The following is a 13,948-nucleotide window of genomic DNA, read 5'->3' as shown; positions in this document are numbered from 1 at the left end:
TTATTGTCGCAGCATATTCAACGTGTTCTAAGGTAAAATATAAATGGTATTCCTAAAAATATTAGAATGGTATGGTAATACAGTATATAAAATATTAAGAAAGTTATATATTCTTGATAAAATGAGTTTAAAAATTTTGTTGGTAAAAACCTGCCACGCCTATTAAGCCTTCGGGATAACATATAAGTAGCATTCCTGGGATAAGCCCAATTACACCCTAACTTTTCAAGATTATAAATTAACTACCAGCTTCTTGCGAAAATGCTACTCATATGCCCGATGCAGGAAAGAAGGCTCTTAGTCCAGTCAACAAGGTTAGACGGAACACCTACCCTAACTTGTTAGCCAGACGGGCTTTTACCAACACTTCGGAACTTATGCATATCTAGATGACTATGAAGAGAAGTGCCAAATATTCATCAGTCATCAAAATTAATCTTTTTTACATTCAAAAGCTAAGGGATATTAATCCCATTTCCATTGCCCAAACTAAATATAAGCTGCATTTCTGGTCTCTTAGTAGTATAAACAAAGTACTAAATTTACTATGAAAACTGAAAACGAATTATGAATATCAAAATGAGTATTATTCCACTCAAAGTATCCTCTGGTTTACTCTTGTCTGCCAAAGGTCCCCTAAAACAGCTATTCTTTGATATTCCATCTCAGAATAGACTGCATTTCCTAGCAACTCAATTTGATATATTAGAATTTGTTTTATAAATACCTTGGAAACCTGATTATGTTACTCAGTACTTCATCTCTACTCCAGACGACCAGAATTTTAATAGATAAAATTAGAATAAGATGGAGAATACCCTTTTACCCAGATAAATTATAAGTTCTTAAGCAGTAACATTTAACTCCACATAATTTTATAATGAAGAAACCATATTTGAAGTCTTTAAACGAGGAAAAATATCAACCGTTTCAATTTTAGACCCTAAATCTCTAAAGAAACCCTAATTCCCTAGTAATAGTGTGCGATTCTACCCTATTAACCCTATCCTCTGTCCCTACTTTAGTATAACCAAAGCACAGTTCGTACTTACCATTGACCCTGGTACTTTGGAATATACGCAAGTGTGTCCCTATTAGATATAAGCTAAGCATTCGGCGAGTGACTCCGAGATTGCAACCTATCAACTCGAGTTATTGCCCCCCTCCATGGCGTTTTGCACAAAGGCAGGGATGCAACATGGATAGGACAGGTCCCTATTGTGTATATAATTGGTATAAATAAATATATTTAAAATACAAAGCTTTCGAATACTGTAGATTTCAAGCAAGCCCAGGTTACCCCGGATGGCGCACACGTGACGCCCTTGCTATTCCTCTACAGTTGGACATCGAAAAGCTAGGGAGGGAGACGTTTTAAGTCTGCTATGTTGATAAAAAGCAGACCCCAAGACAACCCTCATCTTGGAACAAAATAGACCTCCTTCCATCCGCTGTTTGTCACCGTTAGGATAGCAAATGAAAGGCTAGACTAAACTGTATGTCTAGGCACTGATTTGGTTTTGAATCATATGAAATAATAAAAATTAGGAGTTCTCAGATATAAGTCAAATAAACACTTTCCAAACAACTACATTTCTATTGAAAACTCCTATAGAAAACTATTAGCAAAGTGGACACACTCTATTCAATGATATCTAAGTTCAAACATAACAGAAACACATATTTCCGCCATGCCAAAACAAAGACACAATTCCAAGTTCTACTCTATGAGATTTGGGACTTGCGTCTTAATCTCGATAAAGCTAAGCACTTAGAAAAATGGACAGAGCTTCCCCACTCTCACCAATAATCTCCGCGTACTATACAAAAACCAAAGTCAGTTGTCGGTCCGGACGCTAGTGAAAGACTCCTTCGCATCGCCCCTCTTCAATCCTTTTATACTATTATTCTTGTCGTCAGTGACGACAAAAGTGTCTTCAGTGAAGACAAAAATGTCGTCAATGAAGACAACCCATTGTTCTCGGTCATTCACCCTGTCTTCAGTGAAGACAAACCACCGTCCCTTAATATGCCCACTTACCTTACCGAAATATAAGTCTTACATACTTTACTTAAAGCTTAAAACCGTTTAATGCCGACTCTTGACATGTTTTCGCACGTAGTTCCTATGTCTCATACTTTAAGGTTTACTCTTGATTAACCATGATGACCTTAATCGGTGCCATCTATGATTTTCTTACTTAAACCTTATGTCCTACATGTTAAGATCCATATTCTAATAATAAAATGCTGATGAGGGTAGTTTTAAATCGTATTTACGTACGCGCATGCACAACCAAAGTATGTTTGAGTTAAGATTTTTCCCTTTATGATTCCAAATATTACGTTCATACTGAAGTATTTCGTATTTTCCTCCATAATAATGTTTATTTTCTTTTAAACATATAAAAGAAAATAATTATTTAATTATTGTAATCTTTTATCTACCTCACGCTTTTTGAATTTTACAGTTTAAAATGATACCTAGATGGCTCCTCGCACACAACTGTCAATAATGTCAATGTCATCCTTATGTCAACAAAAAATATGTTGTTTATTTTCTCAAATAGATTCTTGCTGTTATTTTGTCTTTCTATGAAGTTGTTTAGTAATTAATTTAATAGTGGATACATGTGATAAAGACTAGACCGTGAAATCAAGTGCTTTTAGTTACCTTTGTTTAGAAATTTAAACAAAATCGTGAACGTAAACACACGACCGGCAAGAAAGCTCCCGGAAGCTTTCCTTCACCGCTAAAATGTAAGTTTTATATTGATAATTAAGCTTGTAATAGGCATATGGCCAGTCACAATGACCGGACCTGTTACTAATTGGGCCAGCTCTATCAAGCATATTATGTATGTGTACGCAATACGTGTACGTATTAATATTTAACCTGTATAATTTTATTTTATTCGTATTGTTTCTGAACCAAGCCATGGGCAACAGGTTTCATTTACAAAGTCAAGACCACCTAGTTCGAAGTAACGGAGTTGCATATGACGTCACGCATAGCGATCAACCAATCAGGCAGCCGGGTCGAGACGGATACGGGAAATACCCTGCGTCCGCGCAACAGTATCAGCTAAACAATGAGCGGCATTCCCTCTTACAAAATCTGATTTCGATTTGATAATGATTTGATATTACCCTCTGTTCTGTGCAGCTGGCTCGCGCCTATAGGAGTGCACGCGAAAAGATCCGCCAATAATTTCAAATCAATATCAAAACAAGTTTATATTTCAAGTTCGAATGCCACTGAATGCCTTCTAATAGTTCTAATTCGATCAAGATAAGAACTCTGTGAAATTTCCTCACCCGGACTTCATTTAAAATTAGTTCGATGACAAGTCGTTCACCTTGTATTACTCACGCTCTACGCTCAATTAAAAAAAATAGCAATCATAATTAGGCAGTGCCCGCATTAAAGTTGTGACGTTTGAGGAACTAAGCTCTTTCTATGAAACTAGGCAAAGTTGACGCTAGAACTGGAAATCGTAGATAATTCAAACTTTATACTTGAGTCTCAGGATTAGGAATAATTTTACCTAGATAGGTAATCAGATGTGTGGGTACAATTATGAATATCGTGGGAAAGGGTAGAGCATACATTCTCAGAATTTCTCTGCGGATTTGTACCAGAAGAGATCCACAGGAAAATTAATGAGGGTGATAAGGGGCAGTGGGTACGTTGCATATAGGATAGTGCTTGGAAACGAACCTTTACAGGTGACCAAGTATTGGGAAAAGCTTGTAGGGTGGATGAAAATTTTTAAGAGCGATTTCGGCGGATATGGCGATGATTGGACTAATAGGACTCTGTATGAAACCTCTCTCCGACGCAAACTCATTTATACCTCGTACAGTCAAAGCTTAAGATACCAATATGACCAATTTGCCAAAAATAGGTGCCAATACATATTGGCAACAATTCATTACGCATAATAAACACATTTTATGATGAATTATAGTAACATTCCATTTCTGACAGCAGCTGCACTACTACTGGTACTAAATGCGTCGGTGTTATTGTCATTTTCCATAGTAAAATTAATGGTAGTACAGCTGTCGTTGGAAATGAACTGTCACCTTTAGTCGCAACCACATCTTAAACCGTGACTGCACTTGTAGGTACAATTATATGCAGTGGTAATTTAATTACAAGGAAGTGGACATTCAAAGGTATCAACCTTTTTTAATTTCATTGTTATCAAGCCATCCAACGACAAGAAAAATAGAACCATTGGGGATCGTGTCTGCCCTTTACTTCGATTTAAATAAGAAACTTCTTTTAACATAGTGCCAGGTAAGTCACTAATGAATTTCTAGACACAAGCTTGTAAATTACTTGTTTCTTGGTCGCAACTTCTCCACCGACAGGCAAAAGATCCATCTGTGAGAACTTTTAAGAAATTATAAAATATTTTATAGAACTATAAAGACATTATTAAATTTATTATTTCTTGCAAATATGTATATCTATGAAGAAAAAATAGTCGATAGATCAGTTACTATACTGGCTGTACCAATACCTAGGATTTAGTTATATTTTAATAATTATTAATGTATTAATAATTATTTTAATAATTGCTGGGCACTTTTGGATGAGACTAGCCCAGGACCGGGATAAGTGGCGTACACGAAGAGAGGCCTATGCTCAGCAGTGGGCGACTGAAGGCTAAAAGGATGATGATGATGAATTATTAATATCATAGAACATTTTTTTCAGTTGTCTGATTATATCAAAGCAGCTACATCATTAGAATAGAATGGTTTTATTTGTAAACACACAGACAATAGACATACATACAAAGAATATAGTAAAAATAAAGTGTCACGAAATGGTTCCATCTCAGCATGTTGAGATGACTTCAGCGCTGATCTTCCGATGAAAGTGATGAGACCATCGCGTGAAAAATAAGCACGGAAGGTATGTAACACACAAAAATAAAGAAACACAAAACACGCCCACAGACAGACACAGATCACACTCACGGCTCGATTCGGAAAATGAATTAGATCTCTACTAGACCTCAACAAGTTACGATATGGATAATTTAAAGATATTTGTAAGATAGATATGTCAAATTTGACGTTTCCGCGATTCTGGAGGTGCTCTTGAACGATTTCGACAAGTATGATTTAGATATTCAAGTCACATCTAGTCGATATCTAATGTAAATCTAGTTGATCTCTATATCGTCTCTAGATCTTGCGATTATCTCGTTTCCCGAATACGCGTGTCAGTTTACATAAACTTATACATAAAGAGATACAACATGACGACAGATTAGCTTATTAGAAACAATGTAATTTTTATTAATATACATATATTAACTTTCTAAGATGTCTACTCAGTTTTACCAAGCTGATATCATAGGCGATAAATCTACTCGTAGATTTGACATCTTAATAGAACACTAGTGAGCATAAAATATGTTAATATATTATAGTACCACGGCGAAGGTAATCATTAAACCAACAACAACATAATCAACGTTATCTACCACGCGTTTTGTTTGCGGTTCGTGTTACCGCAAAATGCTTTTAACTAGGAGATTAAAATGTAATCGACATACCATATGATAATGCACTCAATATAAATTTACGTAAATTGTAGGTTTCAAAAAAAGCTGTAAATGTACTTTTGTTAAACTTTGTAGTTGCAGATGCCTGCCGTACAAGAGATCAATATTATAATATTTATATTTACTCTAGACTCTGTTGTTTTTTTCCTATTTTTGAAGACAGCTTTGCAATTAATCAACTATTATAAAAATAATACGAGAACTTCTTGAGAAATCAATCATTAATATTCTTGATTTCTAATGACTAGTGTCTTTGCCAATTCTTGAGGTAAGATTGCCAAGAGAGCGCCAGAGGTGCCCTAGCGAAATTTAAAATTTCTTTAACTGCATCTCTATCACTCTTGCATACATATTCGTACGATAGACACAAATAACGAAACTTCGATTATCGCTTTTTGCGGAAGAAGACGGCTGACTTGTGGAGCCTAGCCTCAAGTGAGCCATGGCAAAATGCCGGTACAACGCTAAGAAAATGATTCTTCTTGATAAATGTATTCACCAATATATTCCTACCAATCTATTTATAATTACAGCAATCATGTAACAGTTGTTCTATATTTGCATTAACCGTAATTACTTATCGATAGGGGTTCGAAGGCATTGTGTCTCCGACTACGCGTGTAATCAAGCTGCTTCTCGGCTTCAATGGGCCGATATATGTACGCGGTAATACACGTGACGTATTGTTGGATAACTATGGGCCGGGTGATCAATTGCGGTAGGGTAGTTATACCGTTATACTTGAACACGGTCCTTGTGTGGTTCGATTTTATGTTAATGTTATATTATTATTGCTCTAGTATTTACGATTTGGTAATACCGAGGTATTGATTCTATATTAAATAAGCGTACTATATGTTTTTGATGTTTAGCGGTTTGCTACTTGTATGATAAATGTGGTAAAGTTTAAAAAATAACCTACTTTATTTAGATGTATGACTAACATAAAAGTTTTCGATTATTTTGAATTCTTGATCCACATTAATTTATTGGTTTAGTTTATTGTATACTTACAAATTATTATTAATTTAGTTACATTTTTCTTACAAAAAATGTTAACTGATTAATACATTTGGAAAACACGATAACTAAAAATATTTTTAGTATAACATACATATGACAAACAAGCATACATCACTTAGGTACTTATTACGTTCGTTATATTTGTGAAAGCGCTTTTGAAATTATCTTCTTACTCGTAAAATCAATATTGCATTACGCCTACTGTATGAAGATCCTTACGTAAGGAGATAAAACCTTTATAAAACAAACAAACATGACAGCGACCTAGGGAGCATTTTTTATTTATAAGTTTATTTATAAGTCTATTTATATGATTATTTTAAGTTTTATATTCCATGTAGTTTAGTTTTATTATTGTTTAATTTGTATTTTTTGTCCCAATAAAGTCTCTAATGTTTACCAAACAAACTAAAACTAACTATTAAGTGATGACATTGCCCACAGAATTTCAACATCTATAATAGAATAGAATTATAGGCCTGTGCCCAGGAGTGGGACGTATATATAGACTGATGGCAATGTTGAATGACTGTAGGTATTCGTAAATTAATATACAGTTCAATAGCACATATCAATAGGCAGGTAGCAGCTACCTCAACAAAAAATATTACAATGGATCTACGAATAATTGTCTCAAGGCCCGTCTTTTTTTCCTTCGTTTTTGTGAGATTGAGTTAAGTATAGCGTGCAATGCAAAAGGAACGATAATTGATCAGCGATCATCTATTAATGGTCGAGTTATAATTTCTCAATTAAAACATGCATTGAAAGGTCCTTAGGTAGGTCCTACCTAGCCATCTATTCCAAACCTTTTTCTCTATGAATAAAAAAATATTTATTAACCTTCGGGCCTAAGATGGCCGGGCTAACCGTTTATGAATAAATTGTACAATGTTTATTTATTTATTTAATACAAATATAATAAACAGACGTATTCTAATTTTAGTAAGAGGATGTGATTAAACTCAAAATCGTAATTAGATTCCAAAAAAAGTTGCCACTGCAATAATTTGTTTGTAAAATAGTAAATTCATTTTTATAAATAAACACGCTAAGATAATTTATTTATTAGTAATTTTACTCCTACAATTGAAAAAAGTACTTTTATTTACTTATTTTTACATAAATACAAGACGCGCTAGTAAAAAGTGGCAACATTGTCTTACTTTTTTTGGAATCTACTTAATTATGATTTTCAGTATAGATATGGATATGATCAATCAATGTCAAAAGTGACGTTTTTGGTTGAAGAAAAGTCACTTTTGACCGAAATTTGAAGCCAGGGCCTCAAACTTCGCTGCTACCTAGGCTATGATGTCGATAAAATCATACATTGACTTTTATTTCATACATTTTAGGAGTCCCGCTGCACCCGTGTCGTGTGCTCTGGCAGCATCATCGACATCCCGCGTCCGGACGCCGTGCGCACCCCTGGCGAGATATACTGCGACGCCGAAAAATTCTTCAACGAATACTACGCGTCAATACGCAGGTAGGACAACCACTGACAACCCTGAGGGTCTACCGCGGACCATGTTGCCTTCCCTGTCACACTTACGTACGAATTTACAAGAGGCAACACGTCGAACGTGGTTCGCGGTAGGCCCTCTGAGCTACTGCCGTATTCGAACTTCAAGATGTTCACAAGAGACGACACGCACTAGATACTTTATAGTTTAGATATCAACTAGTTCTTTTTTGCAGCGCAATTCGGGCAACCAATGTCACTTTTACCTTAGATAGAGTAAGATATCTATTAGATGTGAATTGGATTTCTAAGTCATATCCTGTGGAAATCGTTCAAGAGTATCTCTAGAATCGCGCAAATGTCAAATTTGACAGGTTAGATCTTTAAACATATCGTTATCTTATCTTGGTGATGTCTAAAAGATATTTATTTCAAAATCCGAATCGGGCACCTAGTGTAGAAAATACAGTAGGGCGAATCAACTTATTCTTATCTCTACTTGCCATGGCCGAGTTTGCCAGGACAACAGGATGTAACTAACATTGATTTTCAGATATTTAAATTAACTAATTATGCATTTTGTCTAATAGTTATAATCCTTTCCACAATGGGTCATCTACTAAACATGTTAGTAGAACGTAATACAACATTTAATAAACTTGGACATCGGGACAGAATAACAACAAGATCAAATTCAATTCAGGCACAACGTATCATGATGACATCAATGTTAAAAACTTCATAATTTCAAAAGAAAATGGTTCTTTGTACCGTTAGTAGCTAATTTAAGAAAATTTGTTACTCAATGTTGAAATGTTGTATGTAACTGTTTTGCTTGGCATCATGCAACACCCGGGTATATCCTTAAACTACGTCCAGGACCCGGGTATGTCCTTAAACTACGTCCAGGACCCGGGTATGTGCTTAAACCACGTCCAAGACCACCGGTGGACGGGCAGCAGCGTCCCTCAAATTCGGTGTACTCGACTGCGATCGCCAACCCACCTGCCAAGCGTGGCGATTATGGCATTCACCCCCCAAAAAAGGGGAGGCCTATGTTCAGCAGTGGACGTCTTATGGCTGAGATGATGATGATGATGATGCAACAGTATTAGGTAATGAGACAGTTTTTTGGAAGCGCTCACGATGAAGAAGAAACAAATAATGCAAAATAAATCGTTTGAGAAATGATGCATCTATCTGACAAATGAATATTTGACGAAAATAGTTTCAGGCCATACAAAAGTGACAATTACGGCTCATAAGATCTGTTCATGCCTTGAAGCGTCCTAGTGCAACATCTACACAGAATAATGTTGATTAATTAGTGCACGTGTGCACTAGCTTTAATTTCAACATTAAATTGAGATTAAATGGAATAACGCACGTTCAAAATATCATCACAAGCTTTTTCCATTAAAACACTGCTGAAGATAAAAGCAAAAACTTAAAAGAAACAGTGCGAAACGTTGCGGAAAAGCTACTATTTGCATAGTGATAAAAATACGTTTTATGAAACCATTTGCAGCCGTTATTCACTTTTTCAACTTTAAAATCATGTGTACAAGGTTCCAATTACTTTAATAAGTAATAATGTCATGTTTCTGCAGAGAAAATTCGGATGCGCACAGAGCTAGGCTGCAGGAAGTGAAGGCGCAGTTGGAAAAAAAGGGCACGTACGATTTGAAGAGCCCTGAACTAGTGTACGCGACTAAGCTAGCGTGGCGAAACGCGACGCGATGTATTGGCCGGATACAGTGGAAGAAATTGCAGGTTAGTATTATTAGTATGTCTTTTCCATATCTCGGGACCATGGGGTCCCGGACCTTTGGGAGGCGTACGTGGGGCCGAAACCAACAGCGCAGTTGCCCTTTAAGACACTTTAATCTAAAAGCAAGGGATACACATGGCGGATACCATCCCCCAACGCGTAATGTGATACATCCGGAGATGGTCCCCGCCAGGTGCAAAGACTATTACAGTGCAGCACTTTTGTGCTGCGATGGGAACTAAGGTCATGGGCTATAGATTTGAAAGTTGGATGGATAATGGGCTATGGGAGAGACTAGCGGACACCTGCCGTGAGTATTATTATTATATAAAAGAAATAATACCGATGATTAACAAACTTCATTTGTCTCATAGTCTAATAAAACATGGTATTCTCTTACCAGAGTGACACAAGCCTACGTCACAATAACATTGACACTCTATATAGCGCTATCGCATATTATCATATAGCGCTGTCACATGATGACGTAGGCTTGTGTCAGTCACGTGACCACGAAAAGACGGGAAGAGAGTACCAGGCGGATTATATTGTTATACCATGATTTGTCTCATATTTGGTACGTCAATAATGAATACGCTGGTCAAATCGACTCCGTATTTTTGGAACGGTACCTACTGATGTGCCCTCGAATTTTACAAAATTGCGAAATATGCACTATGGAAAAAATCTGGAAAGGCTTTTTCGAAAATTACAATTTCCCAAACGAAAGTTTCCTATAATTATACGTGAAATTTTCCTGAAGTAATTATTTGAGAAATTTCCTATTTCAACTTGCCGCGACTTGCACATCTATGTATAGTTAGAACGTATTTTTTATTATAGACTTATATTCGATTTGATACAACTTGTACCTACGTAACCAGAAAATTAAAATACCAGTCAAGATCGCTTACTTTCTTGCAAGTTTTTCTCTAAGGCTAAAAAAACGAACTATAGTTAGTTTTTGTTTTTTTTTTTATAAATTTCTTACCAATATTATTATTAGTTCGATTCAATTCGCCCATGTTCGATTAACGATTTGAACGGCGTTCCAGAAGGGTTCTGAGGAGGACCCGGGAACCGCACTAACCGCAAATCATGGCAACCGGTCTGATATATGACGCCTTTGTAAACTAGCAGAGGGTCTGCTGCGAACCATTTCTTTCGCCCATTCGTCTATTTACCTCTCCCTCACTCGAATATACAAGTGTGACAACTTCCAATTTCGATTTTCGCGATAGGCCCTTAGAGCCACAGCACTTCTCGAGTTGATCTCAACATTTGTTAGATGCACTTGCCTGCCTTGTACCTAATTCGTATTTTAGTACGTTGCTAAACGTGTGCGCATTTTATGCAAACTTCCACAGAATAGATAAACAAGGCGTACTCTCTAGTAAACCAGATACTTAAGCAAGAACATTTTTACTAAATATCTGTTGATCTTTTTTTGAAGCGCTAGCGGCCTAGTGGTAAGAGCGTGCGAGTTTTGGGAACTGTACGAAATATCATTTGATATTTACCAGTCGCTTTTCGGTGAAGGAAAACATCGTGAGGAAATCGGACTAATTCCAATAAGGCCTAGTTTACCCTCTGGGTTGGAAGGTCAGATGGCAGGCGCTTTCGTAAAAACTAGTGCCTACGCCAATTCTTGGGATTATTTGCGGACCCCAGGCTCCCATGAGCCGTGGCAAAATGCCGGGACAACGTGAGGAAAATGATGATGATCTGTTGTTTTTTTTATGGACTTTAACTAGTATGCCTACATACACAGTTATGATCCGACGAGTAGAAATAGACGAAGAAATAGATCTTCTTTTATTTTGCTTTCAGGTATAGCGAGAATTTAAAACGTTATTAGATTTCTGTCTCTTTTTATAGCTCGGCATATCACGTAATGCAGATAATTTTATCGCTGCCATTCATAATTTACAAAAACCTGATTTTTCAAACATTCATGTCGTGTTTTGCTTTGGCTGGCGCCGATTTTCTTTGGATATAAACAAGGTAACGTTTGAAATGTAAATTTCTTTAGGGATTTAAAAAAGGATTGTTTTAATGTTGTGTTGTTTTCGTACTCGATTAATTCAGAGATGCAATCGGCACTTCGTGAACAGAAATAATAGACCGTTGATGGTATATTGGTATCGCTGCAGCTTTTTCATCCAAATAAAAAAGACTAAGTTCCTATATAACATTCTTAGTCGTTTTTATCGCTTAAAAACCTAATATCAAAGTCCCTATAATTATAACATTTTTAGGCGTTTTTCCGTTCAGCCAGAGAGCTGTGTGAATGTGAATAAGTAGTGTGAAGAAACGCCTTGGGGGTGAAGTCGTAACATAGGTACCAACGTATTCAAATTTATAAAGCCCTCAGGCAAAATTGCAGAACGAAAAGGTACCTGCGTTTTGTAAAATGGAATAGAAATATCCTGATTAGGAATATCTGCACGTAAAGTTCAGAAAGTGTATAATCTAATACCTTTAAACGAGCAATTCTTGTTTATTCATTTATTTTGTATATATGTATATATAGCGAGGCGATAAATCGATCTGGCTAGGTCTTATCTCCGGAAAAATGCGCATTTTCGAGTGTTCATATGTTTTCCGAGCAAGGCTCGGTCTACCAGATATTTTATTTACACCTAAATAGCGAGATAGTTAATTAGAAATATTTAATTCTTGACTTGAACTGGTTGTGAACTATTGAAGTGCTGTAATTGGCCTTACTTAATTTTATTTACGAGGTGACGAGTGTAAAGTGCTATTTTATGCACAAGTGCGGGAAAATAGGACCATACTTACTGTAAAAATATATTCGATTCAAACCGACGGGATTAGGTTGATGCTAGTAGTTGCCTAGTGTTACTTACAAGTAGAATTTAGGCGCGCTTAAACCGTAAGTATAAACCAACTCATTCGTAATATTTCTTTGAGTTCACCGCAAGGAATACATGTGAACTTTTAATTAGGGTAACAAAGTTAAAGTCCGGCGACAACTTATAATGAGACTGAGATGAGACGCCATTTGTCTGGCGTAAGGTTTAAAATGGGACATTTTCTAGGTACTTACTAACTTTTTATAAGATCTCTTAATCAAACTAAATGTAAAACCAGCTTGAAAAATTTGTGAAGTTATAAAAATTGCGAATACCCAATTTAGACATAGATATAAGTTACAGTTTTATGAGTAAAGAGTGCTGTATTTTGCCAACAAACTGTCAAGCAGTTTGACGAAACCATATCATTGTATTTGTGTATGTACTTTTGTTAAAATAAATTAAATATATATATATTTTTTAAATGGGTATTCTTTTATTTTAGAGGAACTGCCTTTACCTAACTCTACCTGTACTAGGAATTAATAATGTCATGAGTCTGCTGAGCTAATTTGACTCTTATGTACACTGAGAGAAAAGGATAACAAAAACACACTTAGAATTACAAAAATAAACTTAATCCGGGGACAAGGAGAGTTAACTAATAGGAACAAATAGACTTTTGCAATTTCTATTATTTCTTTGTTGAAATATGATTTAGGATTGCTGAGCTGTTTGTAGAAATAAATAAACTTTACAGAAATAGTGAAACGTATATAATTATTACTAAACTTCATTTTTTTCCCCAGTACAGAACGGTTTTTTTAATTCCTGGTTTAGTTTACTAATGATTTTTCTCGCAGTATATAATAAACAATGTAACATTACAAAACATTTATTTTTCCAGGTGTTCGATTGTAGAGAAGTAACGACCGCAAAAGGAATGTTCGAGGCGCTTTGTACTCATATAAAATACGCGACGAATAAAGGAAACATTCGGTAAGAACTCCATTCGCCTGATCCAATGTCAGTTCACAAATCACTTCTAAAGATGCCGAACGGAGATCATGATAAAACGCCATGTTGAGATAAAAAATGTGATAGTATCGAGTTGCGCCGTGTTACATTTTATTGCAATCGTGTAACCGCTTTATATGAAGGTCAATTCAACTTTTTATCAAAGTACCTGATAGTAGGTGCGATTTTGTTGGTAGGTGGTGTGATTTTCTTATTGGGCAGTTCTAATGGGTTACTTCATCAGTTTTTCATGTTGTATATAGGT

At 35.9% G+C, this 13,948-nt stretch overlaps 1 protein-coding gene across 1 annotated transcript in view; it reads left to right on the top strand.

Annotated features, from left to right (window-relative positions):
- LOC134665040 (nitric oxide synthase-like) overlaps nt 1–13,948 on the top strand; it is a 76,833-nt gene that overhangs the window by 42,686 nt on the left and 20,199 nt on the right. The window contains exons 2-4 of the mRNA XM_063521822.1: nt 7,970–8,103; nt 9,690–9,852; nt 13,574–13,665. Of these exons, the coding sequence (XP_063377892.1) occupies nt 7,970–8,103; nt 9,690–9,852; nt 13,574–13,665 (389 nt within the window). The remainder of the gene's footprint in view (nt 1–7,969; nt 8,104–9,689; nt 9,853–13,573; nt 13,666–13,948) is intronic.

This window comes from Cydia fagiglandana, chromosome 6 (genome assembly GCF_963556715.1).
Source record: "Cydia fagiglandana chromosome 6, ilCydFagi1.1, whole genome shotgun sequence".
NCBI classification, from domain to species: domain Eukaryota; kingdom Metazoa; phylum Arthropoda; class Insecta; order Lepidoptera; family Tortricidae; genus Cydia; species Cydia fagiglandana.
The sequence above is the reverse complement of the archived record's forward strand: the minus strand, read 5'-3'. Positions and strand labels throughout refer to the sequence as shown.